Here is a 20523-nt window from a genome sequence, read left to right on the forward strand (position 1 = left end):
TGTGGGTGGCTTAAATCCAAAAGTGCAGCTGTTTTCAGTGCCCTTGGAGAATACTATTGTCTGCCATGTTTTTGGTGTCTGGCTTATTTCTAGAGAGGATAATAGGTATTTGCCTCTTAATAATTTTTGGTTCTTGAATTTTGATTCTCCTTTTGTGCATTTCATAATGGTGTTATTTGATGAATTGATCTAACAGATTTAATTATCTAATAGATTTGACTTTCATCTAACTCCACTTTTCTCTTACAAACAGGCATTAATCTTGACCAGAATAAAAGAGGTATTTTTTCCCTAGTTCCTAAGTCTTGTGGGCTTTGCACTGTGGTGTAGTTCACTTAGCTGATAGAAACATTACACAGCTAGTAGGCACAGGGACACGGGGTATTCCCTCTCAACGTAGCTTCATTTGAAATATTTAAAATACTCTTTCCTCTACAGGTAAAACAAATGAATTATTCTACTAAGTAATTACTGTACAACACCAAACAGGGAGTTTTGGTCACCACTATTGGGATGTTGCAAAGATGAAAGAACAGAGCTCATGTGCATGTGTGTGTTGGAGTAGTTCACCTATCTGTAGTGGAAGATCACCTTGTGATCTAAGGCTAAAAACCACGCCTTAATTCTGTGTGATCCATAGCAGCTGTAGTGTTTACCACTAACTGCTACCTGTGTTGGAAATAACAAACACACAGCTGGTTTCTTCAGTAAATTAGATACCAGCTAATAATGCATGAAATGATGAGTTTTCAACTCTGGAGCTGTGCTGTCATTTAGCCAAGAACAAGGTCCCATTTACCTATGGACTATTGAGTCAACTACTGGTCAGTGCTAAAAGAAGAATCTCTGTACACCAGGTTTGATGATAACTCTGATGAAACAGGTGAAGATGAGTGCTTATTTCCTTTGCTTAGTCAAGCTTCAATTACTGAGACTTGATGCTTTAGAAGCTGTCTATTTAATATTTCCCTTCCAGTGCTCGTTCCCACCCTTTCCAGTTGCTGATTGTGTGGTAGATATGCTGTCTACAACATGAGGTTGCCTAACGAGTGGATGCAGACCAGTTAAGAATGATTGGTGTGCAGAGAGTCATGGCTTAAGCTGGTAGCTGGTATTACTCAAGGTGATGCTGATACATTTCAGCATGGCGTGATGAGTTTGATTTTCTTCAACCTTGTGTTCCAGACTCGCCAGCCTGTGTTTGTACAGTTGCTGCAAGGCGTGTTCAGAGTGTACCACTGCAACTGGCTAATGCCAAGCCAGAAGGCATCAGTGGAAAGCTGCATTCGGGTCCTCTCAGATGTAGGTAAGAAATGGGTGTAATCGGAACTAACTGCTGCAAATGCGGTCATCCAGTATTTGCTGCTTACACATCATCCTTCAAAAAGAAAGTGGAGTTTACTTCCTGCAGGTGCCACTTGCAGATTAACTCGGAGCCAAGACACAGTATAAAGCCAGAGTTACGTTGTTAGATTGTCGTGATTGAGCAATAGGTGTTGTCACTGTGACCTGAAGTGCTTTCTCATTTAACCTCAAACCTGCTGTCCTGTTGATAGGGAAATAGTTTTGTGCCACTCCTCCCAGTAATTTTAGTAGCAAAAAGAGTAACTTGTACTGGATATGAGGCCAAACCCTGTTGGATGGGTGCACACATGTGTTAGCATGAGACGTTGGGAGTGTGTGTGTAAGGACAGATTCATGCTCCCACACTTTAAAGACAGTGAACAGCTCTGAGGCATGAAAACCTTTAAACATAACGCAGGGAGCCATTATGCAGCGACTGAGCATTGCATTGTTTAGAATGCACACAAAGGAGGTTGTTGAAGGAATTTCAAGAAGTTGTCTCTTTCTTGCAGTGGTTGTAGCATGGAGGCTGACTAACTCTTGCTTGTTGCAGCAAAAAGCCGAGCAATTGCAATTCCTGTAGACTTGGACAGCCAGGTCAACAATCTCTTCCTGAAATCTCATAACATTGTGCAGAAGACTGCAATGAACTGGCGAATGACTGCAAGGAATGCTGCCCGCAGAGATTCAGTGCTCGCTGCCTCCAGGGATTATCGAAACATAATTGAAAGATTACAGGTGACTACACAGGGCCCCTTCCTCCTTTGCAAAGCACTTACTTGCATGCCTACACAAAAGGAAGAATTTACTAAGTAGAAAGACATTTGGGAATTAACTAGTCCAAATGCAACGTGGTAATCAAGTTAGCTGATGCTGAATATAATAATCCTGTAATACTGTATATAAAATCAAATGTAAACCATTCTATCAAGACCAGTAATTGAATGTGCACGGCTAATGGGTATGGAAGTACTTGTCCTAGGAGGTGTTGATACTTGAAGTATTCTTGTTCCACCATTAATAACATTTCTTGGATCAGATAGAACTTTGTCATCATCACAGCCTTCCAGACTCCTCCAGCGCTTTGCTCTTTGTGCACCAAAACTCTCAGTACAATGAAAGGTGCCATAACCCTGCCTGGAAACTACTGCAGAGTTTGAAATAAAGAGGTGTATCGGTTCCTTGTCAACCAATTGCAGCCACAGTCATTCTCTGATGGAACAAAGTGTGTGCATTCCTGTACTGGTTTTGCTAAAAAGACTATTTAAACATAATGCATCATGTTAGAAATAAGGATTGATGTGTTACAGCCATATTCTATGTTCAGATGTGTAGACAGTTCAATAAGGCCTTTTTTTATACCAAATGAAATTCATCATCTTCTATGATGCCTTTATCCTTTGAAGACTCATTCTCTGGTCAAAAATAATTTTCTGGCAAACAGTTCTAACTAACTTTACGTAAACTTACATTATGTAATGTAAAAACACTGCCCAACCCATTCTCATTGAAATAACTTCTCCCTCTTAATCCATTCTTGTCTGTTTGTCCATTTCAACTTGATTAAACTTCCTCTCTGGCTTCCTAGGTATCTCGGTATTTTCTGCTTGTTTAAGTATTAAGATAAATGTGGTTTCATTTGGAAGGTAGCTACAGCTTTCTAAACATCAAGGGAAAGGGGAATAATTTTATTTTTGCATAATTTTAACAGTGGTACTTTTTCTGTCCGTTCATGTAAACATAAATAAGCCTGATCATTATCACAAAGTTTCAGTGCAGCTATGAATCTGTGATTTCTTTTTTTTTTTTTTTTTTTCTATCCTAAATCAACAAGAGCACCTACAAAGATGGGGAGGGTAGGGGAACTAAGTAATCTGGGGGACTGCTGGAAATGAGGGCTTCCTTTTTAAAGACAAGTATTAAACAATAAAACTTATCTGACCAACCTCTGAGATCCGTAATCTAGTTTATCCAGGCAGGACAGACCTAACTGTCCTGTTCCTCTTTTGCGATCTGTAAAATTAATTTCCTATAAATGCATAAGTATCTAATGCGTGTTTAAAATCTTGATATGGTTATATTCTAGGACATAGTATCAGCTTTAGAGGATCGCCTACGTCCTCTTGTCCAGGCAGAGTTGTCAGTACTAGTAGATGTGCTTCACAGGCCTGAACTACTCTTCCCAGAGAACACAGATGCAAGGAGGAAATGTGAAAGCGGAGGTTTCATTTGCAAGTAAGTTGTCTTGAAGTCTGTCTTTTTGGGAGGAGTTTTGTTATGTTTTGCTTTTTCCCAATTTTCCCATGTCCTGTGGAATGGTGCCCTCTTGCCCGGCTTTGTAAATACTTGGTATACTTTGGAATACTTGTAAAGCACAGTATTTCATGGTGTGGTAAATACAATTGGTCCTTGGATTAAAAAAAAAAGAAAAGTTCTTGAGGGGTGGGGAAAGACTGACTGATAGGCTCTCATAGCTAATGCTTTAAAATGTCTGTATTTGCTACAGGATACAAGTGTTGTGAACAGTAGTAAAAATGAGTAAACAAATGAGCTGATCCCTGTTATTCTATCCGTGCCTTCAGCCCTAGTAATGTTTTCAAGGTTCTTGATCTTGTAGCACTTAGTGCTGGGCAAGTATGTCAGAATCGGTTGTTATTGTGTGCACTACCCAGTGCAGATGCTGTCCAAATTTGGAGGGAAGGAGAAGGAAAGATTACAAGGTCATTAAAAGGGCAATTTAGAGCAGAATCCGGCTTCTCTAGGTCACCTCCTGGAGGGGTGGATTTTATAGAGTTTAGGGAAACTAGGTACCAGAGTAGCAAACAAATCTGGGGCAAGATGAATTTCCAATGGCACTATCCAGGACTCTTGGTATGTTTTTTAACAAAGTAGCATGTGGAATAGTTTTCTTTCTTATTGTGAAGTGTTCTGGAGGATCAGCAAGTCCTAAATCCCACTGCCCCTTCCCCTGACTCCTTTCTGCCTGTAGTCAGAGGGTTTTGTGTGGCTGTCCCCCTGCCAGGGGGGATGCAGTTTCCTTCACAGCTTCACTGAAGCCTGTGGTAGCTGGTTAAATGTTGCTCCTGAGAGAATGTCTCCAAGATGGTTGTATAATACTATGATAATAAAACTTGTTTGCAGCTTAAACCAATTAAGATAGCCACATATATCTTATCCCATTTTTAGAATATTAGTACTAAAATGAGCTGTGATTGATTGGTTATTTTCAGGTTAATAAAGCATACTAAACAGCTGCTAGAGGAGAATGAGGAGAAACTATGTATTAAAGTATTACAGACGCTCAGGGAAATGATGACCAAAGATAGAGGCTATGGAGAAAAGGTAACGTAATTTACAGTTCATCATTCTGTGTTAAATGCTGTCTTTATTATTCAGTAAAAGAAAATAAAATTCTTGCTGTTTCAAGCTGTTTTGCATGTGTAAGCACTTCTGTACTGGATCAGGAACAAAACATTTTTAGTCAACTAATAACTTCAAATATCATTTGAAAGGTAAGCCTGTTTCTGTTGCTTTTCTACTTTAGACTTGCAAGTTTAAGTCTAATTCCTGTGGTTGCTGGCACTGTAAAAATACCTTTTTATGAAGGATATAACTTCTTTATCTGCTCTCTGGGTCTAGGTTACTCATCAGGTCACATAACAGTGCAGCAAGAGGATAATTTGTAGTTTATATACATCTGAGTCATCATCTTGTTGTGAATTATAGATGGAAACTGTCTGTACACCCACCCATGGTTTTTTTCTTTCCCTTTCCTACATACAACTCCTTCATCTTGTTGAGAAGAAGGTTTTTCTGTAGGTACAGACCTATTATCTCTTTGCATTAGGAGCGTGTGCCTATGCCGGTATGTTTGTGTATCTAGACATTCCTACAGTCAGTCTCCAAATCCCGCTCTAAGGTATTTCATGCATTTCTGAGCAGCCTCGCCGTTGCCATGCCACGCGTGGATGTGCAGAGCAGCGTACCCTCCCAGTGAGCGTGTTCATGAGCAGCTGAGAACTGGTGGTTGGGACTGGGGGGAGCAGCGGTGTGGAAGGATGCTCACTGCAACTGGGAGCAGATGGTGTCTCATGTGCCATTCTCGCTTGCAGTAGGGTTTAAAGTTGTTGCGTAGTGCTAGATTCACAGCACAAAACAGCAAAAACTTTAGAGGTCAGGCAGTTACATAATAGTAATAATTTTTTATAGCGGTAGCTATAGCTGCAGCTGCAAGGGAGGGAGATGCTCTGAAGGCAGAGGAACCCATGGCATCGCTCAGCTGCCTGGCCAGCTGGGATGTGGCACAGGATCTCTGCTTTGGCTTGCCCAGCTAGAAACAAGGAGGATGCAGGAGCAGAGTGTCGTGCCCTGCTGCCATTCCAGCCAGAGGCAGGCCTGGGCATGCCGGAGTGCAGGGACCCCGCGGAGGGAGAGCAGAGGGAGCCAGGCAGCTGTGCATGTGGGTGTGCATGGGCACGCGTGTGGGCTGGGACATAAGCACACCCAGCTGAGCACGCAGCAGTGCCAGCGGGGAGCAGGAGGCTCCTAGGAAAATGCCTGAAGGGTAGGGATGGCCGGTGCTGTGCTCCCTGCCAGGGGACGCTCGGCTCACATGCTGCTGCCTCTCGGCTCTCAGGTCCAGCCCACCTCCTGGCTCCTGCTGCTGCTTTGCTCCACACCTGTGGTCCTACCTGTGGATTTTTTTTTTTTTACTTTGTAGTAGCAGTACTTTCAAATAAACTCATTGAATTTGGGGGAATGCCCTAGTCAAGTGCAAGCAAAAGGCATATATATGTGGGAAGAGAAGGGCAGCAGGGTAGGTAGGAAGGGGCAGCAACTGCAGGTTTCCAACTTCACTTTCAGCAGATGTTTCTTTTCCACTGAAGTGGCAGTATTGTGTGCTGGGTCCTGACAGCACAAGATGAAGCCCTGCGAGGACCTCCTGTCCTCTCCTTCAGGTCCTTTACTAAGATGTCTCTGATACAGTGTGAGTCTGATCTGGAAGGGGACTGGCTGTAGCCTACAGAATTTAGTCTGTTCCTGCAATAGGGGAGTTGGGCTCGGTCATCCTCTTTAGCGAGAGTGGAGTGCTGAGAAAAGATTAAGTGTAATCATAGGTTTAGTTTTACACTTCATTAGCATATCAGTGTACTTCTGTTAAAAACAGCCAAGAGAGAGGTCACCTTCAGTAATAGAGAAAGGGTGGATGATATATACTACATAAACTATACACTAACAAAACTCAAGGGAGAGCTTTGAGGTTTTTTGTCTTTCAAATGCAATATGCCGCTTGGATTTTTCTAAATGGAAATTCATTTATTGCAGTTCCTTAAACTTTGTTTGGCCAACTCAGGTGGAGCAGTATTTCTAGAAGATACAGTTAAGATAACTTGCACCATTCAGACCATTGAGAATCCCTGAAGAGTCTAAAAATCTTCAAAGTGTGTAGAAAATGCATTAATTTCTGAAACAGTAGATCAGTTACGTAATGCGAGATAAGAATACGCTTGCCTGTGAAGTGGATTTCCGAATATGAAAAAGCAGCTGATTGCTTACAGATAGACTGCTAGTAGTAGTAGAACAGCTTTTACTGTCTGGCTGTGAGAAGTGCAATCGTATTTATTCTCCCTTGTGACTCATGTAACTGTATTTAGTCACCACTTAAAAGGCAATACCTTTTGTTTTTAAAATCATCCTGGAGTATCTAAAAAAAAAAAAAAAAAAAAAAAAAGGAGAAACACCTTAAGCGCCCATCCTAAATACAGGAGTCCCTACATCCGTGAAGATGGCAAAACTTATTCTTGTGACCAGCATATTGATTTTGTGACCAGTAATATTGTGTGTAGGTCAGATGTTCACAGAATTGACAGCAGTCACTTCAAAGTAGTGTTCAGCAGCAGAGCGCCATGGGAGTTTTGGCATAGCGTGTGACTTTTTTTTTTTTTTTCCCCTGTAATACCATGTGGTGCTCGCTGGAACAATCTGATTTATAGAAAGATAGTACTCCTCCTCTCACACTTAATCTTCTGGGACAAATAATAAAAATGCCGCACCCTCCTGGCCTGTGCGCTTGTCCCTTTTGTAGGTGGGAAGCGTAATGAGAATGCAGTGTTGTCCGCTCCCATTAGCAAAGGCCTTCATTAAACAGCTGGGATTCCTCTGCAGCATGCAAAAACCGTGGTGAGAACACAGATGTACAGAAGCTTGTGGGAAGGCTCGAAGTTTTACATATTGCTAAAGACTCCTCGTCTTGGCACGCGCTCAGGTTCACTCCGTGATGGGAAGCATACTGTGGTATATTTAATAGGCAGAAAACTTCACTACATTGACAGTGTAGGCTAGACCCAAGTTTTTTACTTTGCTGAAACATGTCATTCATACACGTCTTCCTGGGTGCCTACCAGATGATTAGCCTTAGTTCTGCAGGACTTACATTTTAAAACTCCATTTCTCTTCCCAAACTGGAAATCCAGCCTCTGCACGCCTACTGCTGCTCACAGCTCATGCTGGTGATGACTCTTATGCCCAAGGGTGAAGTTCCTGGATCTCGGTCAGCCAGCCCGCGTGGTTTGTCACTTGGCACAGGAACAAAGCGGGGCGCATCCTGCCTCCGAAGCTCCCTAGCGCAGTGCTTCCAGCAGTGTCAGTTCCCTAACCCGCCGCATCCCGGCGCTTGCAAATGTTACTCATGCCAACTGTGAAATACTCACCGTGTTGGATTGCAGCATTAATGTGTTAAATGATTTATAAGATCCTAACATGAAATTCATTTGTAATTTATCTTACTAATGCTTGCTTTCAATTATTCCTCTTCTTTCTTTTCCGGCAGATCACCATTGAATTGGATAATGCTGAGGTTTTAATTTTATTTATTTTCTATAGTGTTGTTTCTATGGTGTTTGTTTTATGAGTAGCCCTGTGATCTGTCCTGTTGTCTCTTTAACACTTAGCTTCCCAATATGTATGCCTGTCTCAGTGAATTAGTTACCAGTCTGCCATGTGTCTGTGATAGGAATAGTTACCATAACTAATTCCATATGTCACTACTTGGAGTATTAGTTCAAAAGCAGTAATAACTTCTGGTAGTCTGCAATCATCTGGTGCTATAATAGATCCCGTGAAGTTTAGGACCAGCTCTGAGTGTTTTTGGAGCACCATTAAAACATGTAGCGTGTAGCACTCGGCTGTGATTACCACACCATTGGTGAACAGGCTCTTTCAGCAAAACTAAATCCTGAGCTTTAATGGCATTCGCACGTGTTGGAAGAAACCTGCCAAAAGCCAGCTGGAGAAGACCCTGAATGAGGTGTCTCCGCTTGCTGAGGAGCGAGAGCCTTTACTCACGGCACAGCTGGGTGCAGGCGGCGCTGCGGAGGGCTGGGTCCTTCTGCAGAAACTGGATTGCTGGCTTTACCGAAAAAGGTGACAGGCACGCAATTCACCAAAGCATCTCGCTGTCCTTCCTGTCGCTTCTCAGTCAAGGTTTGGTGTATAAAGTCATGTAAAACGTTTGGATGTGTTGTGAAAGCAATGTGGTGTAACCCTATGAAAATTACTGACTTCTGAAGCTATTTCTGTGTGAAAATCTTCCTATCATTAAAAATGTGCGTTCAGTTGGCAGTGGGACAGCCTGGGCTGTGTTTATGCCGTATGTAGCCGTTTTACAGGCGGAAAAGCCATATTTGAGTGAGAACTTTCAGTTTAACTGAAATTAAGCTTTCTAAGGACTTAAAAAAGTGGTGTGTCTGGTTCAGGCACTGGTGCACGGGGTGGAGGGAGGGAGCTGAGCTGTCTCTGCTGCTGCAACTTCCTCATCCAGCTCAAAAAAAACCACGTGTGGGCACTAAATTTGAGTTTCTTTTTGCATAAATGTATAATACTGAGAAAGTGATTGACTGGCACCTTATTTTACTGAAATACCACGGAAAAAAAATATTTTCCTCTCTGTACTCTGTTTCCTGCATTCTCTCCCAAGCCAACCTTTTATTTGGAACAAAATTCAACTGCTTAAAATACTTTAAAATTTTACTGCTCTTTATTCAATAGATAATGAAATATGCCATAAATTACTTTCTGTAGAACTTGTTAATTTTGGTGTTGATCAGCTGAATTCACTGGGTAGGCTTCATTCTGAAAACCAAATCATATTTGGGGACCTTGCCTGTTGAAATGGATTTGAAATTCAGACTATTTACCACAAAAGTAGACCAAAAAGTGTACACATGGCCCAGGGTTGGGTTGGAGGGTCTTTTCTGTTCAGCAGGGCTTTTAGGGGAGGGAAGGAGCAGAATTCCCTGCAAGAACCAACTGGAGTTGTAACTTTTTTGGCTTGTTTTTAACCTGGCCTCTGGGTGGGATGCTCAGGCCCCTGCTGTGCCGCAGGTCAGTGTCATCATCGTCATCATGCCGTGCACTGGGGTCCCCTCTCCAGGCTGGAGCAGAAGGTCCAGCCAGGGTCTGAGGTACCTTTCCTAAGAAAAATTTCACTAGTCTCTCATCACTGGTTTCAGCTTCAATGAAAAGCTCTTTATCGGAAAATTATCATCTAGGACTGCTCGGAGTATTCACCCTTCTGTTTGTCAGTGGACATTTTCTGCTCGTAGCATGTCCCTCCTGCTGACGGGCGTGGAGTTAGCTGATGAGTAGGATGTATGCTGGGAGCGAGAGTCGGATTTTGATGGGAAGGAAGCGTTTCATGGGGCACAAGTCTGGGTACTGCGCTGCCATTGCCTCTGACCTGTGCTAGTACGAGACATCTTGGGTGCAGCTCCAAGCCTCACACCAGACTTCCAGTATTACACAGTTAGAGGTGCCGTCTAACCCCTGGTGTAATTATTTTCTTTTTTATATAAACCAAGATTTTTTTTTTCCCATCTTACCTGGGGACTATACACCAGCAGCATGCTTTTGAAAAGTTAATCTGTAGCACATTAATGTTTCCGTCAGGCACTAGACCCCTTAGATTATGTGGCACTACAGTTTCCCAGAATAGCACATATATATATATAATTTTATCTTGGAGAAACTTCAAACAGAAACTTGAATTGTTTAATTGCAAATTAAGTCATAATATGAAACTCTTTCCCTTCAGTTTCTGGCTGTAATGTGCTGTCTTTGCCTGCAATAAATCAGCCAGAGCGTGCAGAGCAATTCAGGATTTGGGCTGGAGGCTGCAAAGGAGGAACTTTATTGCTCCTCGATGGAGCAACTGTGCAGAGGGAGTAGGTGTGTTTATAACCATCGGCAATGAGCACTGGCTGCTTATAGAAAGAGATCCAGACGGGGCTTGAACCACTGACAAGTCTCAAAGGAAATCCCAGGATTTCCTTTTTTTTTTTTCCCCCCCTTTGTCAACCCTGGAAACTGTAAACATTTAGGGCAAAGAATACAAAAATGTCCGTTATTAGTAGAATTATTAACTTCCTTTTCTATCAAACTATGCACAACTTAATTTTTTTGATCACCTGAAATGGTCCTTATTCCCTCCAGGTAAAATTCTAATGAAGTATCTGTCTTATGGCATGATTTCATAGTATTTATGTGATTGTATACATAGGTTGGTTTATGTATCTTAGTTGTGAACTGCAAGGTAATTTCAGTGAGCAATGGATCCAAATAATAAAAGATACTAAAAATGCCAGGATGTCCATGCCTTTGTTACTGAGAGTCTTGATGGAAAATTGGGTTACAGTCCCCCTTAACGTTTTTGCGAGTGAAGAAAGGGAGTGTCCTTTTCACTGAGTGAATAATGCTGGAATTCACCTCGATGGTAGGAAATCCCCTGCAGAACAGGAAGGATGGGGAAGGCTGCGACCTGAGCACGAGGTCGGCAGCATCCCCCCCTGCAAATGCCTGGCGGAGCCCTTGGGGTTGCTGGAGTATTTGCAGTGCTGGAGAAGGGTTGTGGGAGTGAAGGGGGGGCGGTAGTTCTGTTCAATGCTACTGGCCTAGTTCACTTGCGTTTTATGGAGGGATTCCCTTTTCATTGGAAAGTTTTCCAAGGAGAAGCAGTGTAGTGTGGTGGGTTTTTTTCAACATCTATTACTACAGTTTGAGGACCATGATGTAGTCTGGCAGAAATATGGTGATGGCATCTTTAAGCTCTTGTAGATGTGTTTTTGAACCCTGCAGCATCCACTGTTGTGGCAGGATTCGTGTAAAAGGCTTTTCTTCTGGGCACAGAAATTGGGATACATTAAGAATGAGAGTCGTCTTGCAGTATTTCCAAACTATTCAGCTTCCTGTCAACTTGTAAAAGTGCACAGACTTTTGGGATAGGGGCTGCATAAGACTGATATTAAAACAAAGAGCAGAAAAGGTATCTTTAAAGATGGATGAAAAGCACAATTTGTTTTGATAGAAAACCAAAACCATCAGAAACTGTAAACCATTTTGCACCTTATTTGCACCTTACTTGCAATATGTTTGTGTTGGGTTTTGTCCTCATCCTGGGGAGTTGTGTGCTCAGAGCTTGTCATTCAGTTTGTGTCAGGGCTGCTGTTTCTCTGACTCCACGGGCTCTCCCGAAGCATCGGGCAGACGTTAGGAGCTGAAGGGGGCTGACTTGAGCTAAAGAGTTAAGTAGGGTGGTCTTAACCTTGGCTCTGTGCAGGTGTCTCAAGCAATAAAGAAAGCAGAAACCCCCAAGGCAGGGCACCTTGTCTGTAAGAGCCCTTGGGCTGAGTCTCTCTTGATGGACTCTTAATTGGGCTGGAACTGCTGTAATACCGTTCTTGATGGAGCTGTTGACTGTGCTGGTCTCTTGGAGAAGAGGTTCAGGACCAAGATAAATTTTTCTTGAGTGCCATTAAGTGTGAATCTTCACACAACAGTGATAACTAAACCCTGGTGGTAATTAGACACAACAGCTTCATTTACTTTTAATTCAGTCCTCAACCCACTAAAAAGTCCAGGCATGATACAGATGCAGGTTTTACGGTGTTTCACAGCTCAAGTTGAGATGGTGAGCTCCTCCATGGGTTCCCTGTGGTCCAGGACAGCTCAGGCAGCACAGCTCCCTCCCCGTTGAGGCATTTCTGTTTGCAACGTGATGTCCCCGTCCACTCTCCTGGGTCGGGATCGGTGTTCGGGGACACCGTGGCCCAGTTTCCACCTGCAGTGTGAGTCTTGGGCACTGAATTGTATAAGTCCTAGAGAAACACACTAATGTTTAATGGACCAAAAAGGAGAGAAGTATTAGTGCTGACCTGCAGGTGGCATGCTCAGGATGCTGAATGTGGCTGAGAGATGTCCTAGTTTTGTGGTTTGGTTTTTTTTTTTTCCTTTTTTCCCCCTCCCAGCCACATTGCAGTGAGCTGCTCTGCTGGGCACCTGCCAACATTCAAGCAGCAGTTACATAAGAACAGCTTTTTTTCCTGGAATTTAGGCCCGCTGCTGATGTGTGACCTTCAGCGGTAATTGCCAATAAATGCGGTGGAGATGTTTACAGTCACCACGGGCCGCGCCGGGGCTGCTGGCCTCCGAGTCTGCACCGGTAGCTGCTGTGCCCGTGGGGCTGCTGCTTCCTATGACCACCAGTCCCATACCGTTAAATCTGTATTTTATTTTTCAGGGTGAAGAGGGGGTGCTCTGCTGCTTCCCCTCCACAGGGCTGGAGGGGTCAGCAAACACCAAAATGACCAAATCCAGCAAAACTATAAGTGCCTGGAGTTTCCCATGTAATTATTTTAGTCCTTTTTAGGATTTAAACTGAATTAAGTAAAACCCTGGGGTGTTTTTTTTGTTTTGGGCGTTTTTCTATCTTTAGTCAGTAATGACACTTCTTTATGCAGCTGATAAAATGGTGTCCAGCAAAATACACCTGCAGACCCACTCAATATAGTTTTGGGGTTTTTTGCTTTTCACCTCTTCACTTTGGTCTTCAGGTTTCACGTAGGTGGAAAGGGAACTGAAAATCCTGGTTTAAAGGGGTTGACTGAATTAACCTTCTCAGTGCTCTTTATCAGTGATAAACTAAAAGGAGGATGGCTGAGTAAGGTGCAAAATATGTGCTATTTTATGCATCTTCTGATTGGAGTTGGAAAATGTATTAACCTCTTAAGTGCTGGAGAGATGCACTCACAAATTATTTTCCTGTAGAGAGCTTACTCCACAGTCATTTCTCTTGTGTATTTTGCACTTAGACAGTGCTTCACTTGTTATGTCTCAAGCAGAGGAAATGCAGGCGCTCATAAATTTTTGTGGGCTGCCTTATATTTTTTTTCCTTCAGAAATCCTGCAATCTTTGGACCGTTTTTATTGCATGAACTGGAATTGGTGAGCTCTTTGGAAAAGGAGACTGGAACATTTCTTACAGTTATTTCTAACAAAAAAAAAAAAGTTATACCATCTCACTAGTTAATTAAAACTGCTAATGTAAAACGTGTATGAAGATAGTTCTTACTATATTCAGTTATTGTAAAAGGCCTGCAAGAATGAGGATTTAAAGAGAAGCAAGTGATTGCACTCCCACTGAAGGTCAGTGGCGTATCAGAGGCTGAGATCTTTAACTCTAGGAAAGCCCCAGCCCAAGTAGAAAATGCTTTCTCAACTGAAAACTCTGGAAAAGGAGAGAAGGCATTCCTGTAGGCAGATCTCGGTGACCTTTCAGTGCAGGCACTGACAGCCCTTACGCCAAATTTCCCACCTCATTGTCTGGCAGTGCACAAAGTCTTTGCAAATTCACTGAGATAAGAGGGGGGGTAAAAAACATTTAGCCGCATCCCCAATCTGAGTGTGCGCCGCAGCAACAAGGCGAGGGGATGTAAGCGTGTGGTTGCTGCTCCATCGCACGCTGGTAGAGCTGGGGGGCTGCATATGCCCCCCGCAAATCCTGCATGTCTTCTGTGAAGGCTGGGAGAGCTGTATGGCTCTGAGGACCTGTGCCAGGACATGGTACTGCTCCACATCTCCCACTGCCTCTTGATTTATGCAAGTGTGAGATCCTCCATCACTAAAAATACGCTGCTCAGCAACTTTGATGCAGGTCTGTTACAATGGTAAACCATAATGTGGGAAGTTTGTCAAAGCAGTTCAGTGCTCTTGGTTCCCAATTATCTCCCCCTGCCCTGAAACTTACCCATAGCAAGTCAAATGTGTGTTTGACAAACACCTACACATCATCTGCAGAGGCTAGAAATTTCCTATCCAAATTTTTTTTCTTGGTTCTACAAAGTAACAGTATTGGCCTTACAAAGGAGACTTGGCAAGCAGGTAACCTATGTGGAGTTTTCTGGTATTATTGAAGAACTATGAAGGACAGCAACATAGTTTGTGCTCTAGTCTGTTGTCATGATCTGGACTAGGCGGTGCCTTTGTGTGTCTTTCAAGTAGGAACTATCCTCACTGTATTTGAAAGAGAAAAGAGGAGAAATTCAGAAAAGGGAGGAAAAAATGGAAAGGGACTTCCAGGACTCTATCTAAACCAGCAGTCCCTTGGAACTCCAGCTGATATGGGAGATGGTAATGCAAGAGCCAAGACAGAAGGCAGTGGTTTCAGAATGACCGCTGCCTGACATCTTCACTCTAGTTCTTTGCATCTGGATATACAACCTAGCTATCAAAAGCTTAATGTGATATTTGGCTGATTTGACTCTGTAGTTGTGTTTTTCCCCTTTTTCTTTCCTCCTCTATGCCAAATCTCTCCCCCCACCACCCCGATAATTAGATGCCATATGCATGGAGTTGGGTCGGTTCCTGAATTCACAGATTTCAGGACCAGAAGGGATTGCTCGGTAATTTAACCCGACTTCCTGCGCAGGGCATCTTATTTCTTGCCATTGCTTCTCTGCTAAGCCAAATCAATTCAGTTTGACTAAGCTTCTTCAAAATGCTCAGTGTTAATCTTGAAGACCTCCCAGGACAGGTGTCAGTTTACTATTGCCTTGCACCAGCTAGTCGCCTTCCTATCTGATTTAGAGGGATGTTTGGAAAAAGACCCAAAGGAGATGTGTGGTAGTTTGGAAAATGGCATCAGCCTGCAGAAGTTAAGCAGTCTGAGGTTTGTCACCTTTCAATCCTTTGTACTTGGGGTTGACCTTACATGGAGGTGCTTGTAACTGTGCAGGTTTGTCCATTATTTTGTCAAAATTCCAAAGTTTGGTGAGGCTGAAGAGGAAAAGATCACGTTTTTGACAGTGTTCTTACGTGCGTGTTCACACAAACATGCAGGTTTTTCTGATAAGTTTATTTCCCATCCATTTTTAACATTACAATATGAGATGTTTTCCATCCTTTTTTGCTAAAGCCACTATCAGGAGGAGACCCAGTCTGTGAACTGGAATCTCCATTTGCCTTTTAAATGCATTTCAAGCCTTTTAAGCGCTAAGTTTTCTGGATGTTTATTACATAATTGAGTTTAAAAAAAAAAACTGAGAAGAGCAATCCCGAGACTTTAAACATGAATGAAAATCTTTGTGCATTTCCTCAAACTATTTCCACTTTTTTATCCACAGTGGTAGTTGTTTGAATTTTCTGTGAAAGACAGGATTAGACAACTTTCACCTTGATTGTTATTTTGAAAGCAAATGAAAATAAAACTTTCATACCTTCCTCAAAACCATAAAGGAAAAGGTCTGAAGCTTCCTTCCATATCTCTGAAGTTGAGATGTATGAGTTTACACTTGAGCTGTCACTTGCTTTGGTGGTTTTTGAGGTGGATACATCCACTGTTGAGTCAGATAAAGACCATTCTGGGAAACACACGTAGTCTGTGTTGGGGAAATGGCTGCTAGAAGCATTACGGTCACCAGCAGGTCAAAGAAATTGTAATTCTCCTGTTACAGCTAATGATGAGTGGTTTATTTGCCAGCCTTGCGGGAATGGAAACTTCAAAGGAAGAGGGGTTTTTTTACACAGCAAGTTGAAGGGAACTGTTGCTACTGCTAGCAAAAAGTAAAAACGTTGTACTCTTCTCTGGCTCTGCCGCCCACTACGTTCCACTTTGAAAGTTGGCCACTGTGTCCGTGGCACTCACCTGGCCGCTGTTTGGAATTCCACAAACTTGCCCCTGCCCCCCAGATGCCATCACTTTTCTTCCAGGTAGAGAGCTGAGGTATATGGAAGCACAAGAAATCTGGCACAATTACTACTTCAGTCTACTCTCCCACCCTATTCAATCCTTTTTGTAAAGTGTAAGCTGATACTTTGCTGTTGCAGCACACAGGGTTGTGCAAAGTGTAGCACGGTAACTATAGCTTTAACCAATTTTGACTGAATAACAGTTTCAGTATTTAGAGTTTTTATTCTTACTGAAAGGCTGCTGAAGGCCCTGCTTATTTGGAATGATCCATCCAAGCATTGCCAAGGGCAGTAGCTTTTGCTTGCAGATGAGTTTGTGGGGCTGGTTCTAACATGCTGATCTATTTATACATGCTGTCTGTGCTTCAGTGGGAAGGCACAGGAATTTGCTAGCTAGAATATGTACTTTTTCCTTCTCCAATTAAGTTGGAAAGATCAAACTAATTTCATGCTGATTCTTCGTCTGTGCTGGTTTTCAGCCCCAAAATGTACATGTATGTTTGAATTGGGGGTGAAGGTATAAGCCTGGGTATAAGGAAGCTTTCATTGGGAATCCAAAGCCCCCAGGATGTTATCTTGTGGCAGTTGTATCCACTTGACCTGCCAGCTTGGGTCTCCCCTTCCGTAGAAGGAAGGTACCTAATTTCCCTTACAGGGGAATATGCACCATTTTCTTGCTGCTGTTGACTGCTTAAAGGAGGAATATTTTTTGCTTTGCTCTGAGGCAAATTGTGCAGACAGTGTCTGCAATCAGAACAATGTGCCCAGACTCCCTGATGACTTGATAGGGTGTTTCCAGTGTCCAGCCTCCGAGCAGCAAGGGTGTACAGAGTGGGCAGTGCAGGAACTGCGTGTTCCGCTGCATAAACGAGGTTCTTCCTGTTAACTTTTGATCCGTGTGGCCTAAATACTCCCTGCTTCAGTTGGACCAAGAGACAAATGGTTTGCATGTGTGTGAAGTTTCCAAGAGTGGTGACAATGCAAGGAAGCGGTGTACCAAAGGCCGTGTGAATTAGCCAGGAGGAAAGTCCATTAGGAGAAGGACAGAGAATGGTTCTTCCCGGCCAAGGAGCCCCTGCCCACGCAGCACCGCGGGGGAAGCGCTCACTCCTCTGGCTCCTCCCTGGGAAGCGGAGTCTTGCCATATTTCAACTTCGGGATCTCGTGTCCTTCCTCTCCCTTTGCTGTGCATTTCCTAGGCTGCAGCAGATATTAGGTTAAAATACCACGGTCGCTCTCCCAGCCTATGCTTTATTTGTCTGTCTAGTTTGTGTGCCCTCTAGGCAGACACGGACAATGAGTGGCTGACTTAATTTGGTATTACTGTATCGTTGTTGTCTTATTTCTTAGTGTCTGTTCCTGAGAAGTTAAATCAATTTACCCACAATGAAGTAGGCAGTTTCCTTTGAATGTTTAGGTCTCTGTTGTATGTCTAAGCTCTACTAGATAAAAGTTGCTTGTCTTCATCTGTTTCAGTGTGATGATCAGCATTTTAAATTTGAAAAGCTGTTACTGTTTTGCTCGTGTTTGGTGCTGTATCATGTATCTTTTATCTCAAGAAAAGTATGTTTATAGATGAGAATCCACTGGAAGCATTCTTTCAGCTAACATTGTAAGGCTGCTGCCTTTCTGTGACTGCAGCCCTGGCTTCCTCCTCCTTCTCCTCCTCCTCCTCCCCTCTGGGGATGGGTGTGCTGCCTTTGCCCTCTGCAAGTCACAGATCCCGGGTGTGTGGTGTGAGCGGGCCGCCCAAAAGTGCATTGCTGCATCGCAGGCCTGTGTGCACCTGCAACTGAAGCTTTTTGCTTGTGCCTCTGTGTTCATGCAAAGTAGTTTGGGATGTTCAAAGGATACCTGCTAAATTTTCAAAATGTAGCCCTTTTAGGAGCATGGTGGGTGGGTGGGAGGAGGGTGTGAACAGTAATTAGGGCTGTAATTAATTTGTGATGATTCAGCTGAAGTTACGTGCTTTGCTAGCTCCCTTCCCCTAAGTGTTGACCACTAGATTTCTGTTGGGATGAAAGATTCTTGAAGAATGACTAATTTTTCTGCATTTTACTTTCAACTAGCTGCCGCAACCTCCAGAAACGGAAAGCCCTGTAGAGGTGTGTCACCCACCTATATTTGTACAGCAGGCAAATATTGGTGTTTTGAAGTAGTCCTGGTGGAGTGTCTTGTTGGTAAAAACCCTGTGAAATGTGTGTTCCTGCGTGGTGCTAGACAGTGAAAAATAAGTCGATTTGTTGAAGTGGTTTAATCCAATACAGCATCAGCATGACAGTCTGAAAACATACAGAAGCACGTAAACCAGTCCCAAATCTTTGTCCTGAACAAAGTAAGGAACCCAAAGGACCAATGTTGTAACCAGTCCAAGGTAGTGTGGGTCTTTCAGCTGCTTCCCTTTAGCTTTTCAGGGAGACAGAGTTTGAAAAGCCTTCTCTCAACTCCCCCTGCATTAGCAAAATGAGACTTAATTTCTCTGGCTCCTAATACAGAATTTGGGTTTCCCTTTGTCTCACATATTTAAAAACCTTGATAAGGGAACGGAGGTGTCAGAAGTTAGTAGAAGCCTCATAATCCCAGAGTCAGTTAGGTGCCCCATTTAAAATGCCACAGTGAAACAGTTAATGATCACTTCCCCTTTTCAAAGTTACTAGCCCTATAGTGAATTGGATGTGTAACCACGTTTCCTTTATGAGATACACCAGCATCAGTTCTTATAAAACAGATTATTTGTGGAAATGAAGACAGTAATTTATGAAATCTCAAATTCTTTTGAAATTAATGGGATGTCCAGCGATGGCCTTGGTAAATGGTACAACTGGGTGCTGTATCAGGGCAAGCCTAGATGAAACCACATGGGAGTCTAAATCTAGGATAGTGTTGATACTCTGAGCTATATAAATACAAAGATTATAAGTATGTTTTGAAATCATGAAGGGAAAAAAAATGCAGCTTGTGGTGGTTTAGACCTTGTATTTGTAATTTTTGTGGAAGAGTGTTTAAATGTAAACTGAAAGTCTGAGTGGTCATAGAATGACTTTGAGATGTTTGGGAGATGGCTCCTGGTTTAAGATGTGTCCCCATACTGAGTGGTTGCTTCTAAACATTTTCGGAGTGCTTTAAAGCAGAAAAAACGCAACGTACTTCAGGTTTACGAAGTGGAAGCTCCATCCCTGGAAATTTGCTTCCTTTAGATACTTAATATCTGAAATGAGAGATTTGATTTGGAAACATGCACATGCCAAGGGACTTTGTTCAGTAAATCAGTGCAACCTCCCTGAAGTCCGTGGCATTGGAATGGAAACCCCAGAGGTTTCGGCAGAGGCCCTCCACAGTCTCAAAAGAGCTTCCTTGACCACGGTCAGATACATTGAAGTACCTACACTTCCCCCCAAAGTGTGCGTATAGTGGGGCGGGGTGTCTGTACGTGTGTGTGTATCTGTGTATGTGTATGCATGGGCATGCATGGTTTGGGTTCTTAAAAACTCTTGTGTGTTACTGGTAATAGTAGACAGACTTTGTGTTTTCTTTAAATCCATGAGAATGTGTTGGCATACGTGCATGCCATGGTGGTCTGCTGGAGTGTGGCAGAGCAGACTCGTTAAGTGCTGCCAGAGCTAATTGAGGGCAGATGTTCTGTTCTGATAGTTTGTCAGTCGGTCTTCCTCATCTCCCTCCTTGCTTTCAGCTGTGACTTCCCTTAATATTTTCCATGAGTGCAAAGATGTTAGTGTCTCCTTAGTGTTGTTCTGCTTTAAAATGAAATTTCTGCATGCACAGCAGGAGCTTGATCAAAGTCTACCACAGAGGCAACTGGAGGATCATAGAAGGGTACGTACAGCAGTCAAGCACATTCAGAACTAATCCTCTACCTTTTCCTTTTAAACAGTGAAGCGTTAAGTCATGTAAGAAACTTCTGTGGTTAACTGCTTGCTGTCGGTCTCTTGGAAAATCTAAAATGATCAGTCATGCTTACAAAACAGGGTGCTGGAGCACCTTCTCTTGTATTAAATGGAAGGGGCAAGTGCTTGGCTGCTCCAAATTAAACCTCAGATCCCAGTCTAGTCTGTTCATACTTTCAAAGCACTTCCCCTTGATGATGATCACACAATTATAAAGTGAGATTAATCAGTGCTGGTGGAGTTTGTCTGCTTTGGC

At 43.0% G+C, this 20523-nt stretch overlaps 1 protein-coding gene across 7 annotated transcripts in view; it reads left to right on the plus strand.

The window, feature by feature from the left end:
- ITPR1 (inositol 1,4,5-trisphosphate receptor type 1) overlaps positions 1-20523 on the plus strand; it is a 171271-nt gene that overhangs the window by 83517 nt on the left and 67231 nt on the right. For 2 of the 7 annotated variants that reach the window (XM_074836081.1, XM_074836085.1), the window contains 7 exons: positions 1186-1306; positions 1898-2082; positions 3431-3579; positions 4575-4686; positions 8174-8200; positions 18432-18467; positions 20146-20196. In XM_074836081.1, the coding sequence (XP_074692182.1) occupies positions 1186-1306; positions 1898-2082; positions 3431-3579; positions 4575-4686; positions 8174-8200; positions 18432-18467; positions 20146-20196 (681 nt within the window). Of the gene's footprint in view, positions 1-253; positions 281-1185; positions 1307-1897; positions 2083-3430; positions 3580-4574; positions 4687-8173; positions 8201-18431; positions 18468-20145; positions 20197-20523 lie in introns of all 7 variants that reach the window. The other 5 variants (XM_074836083.1, XM_074836084.1, XM_074836086.1 and 2 more) reach the window with 3 other exon arrangements.

Source organism: Strix aluco, chromosome 11 (genome assembly GCF_031877795.1).
Source record: "Strix aluco isolate bStrAlu1 chromosome 11, bStrAlu1.hap1, whole genome shotgun sequence".
In the NCBI taxonomy this organism is placed as follows: domain Eukaryota; kingdom Metazoa; phylum Chordata; class Aves; order Strigiformes; family Strigidae; genus Strix; species Strix aluco.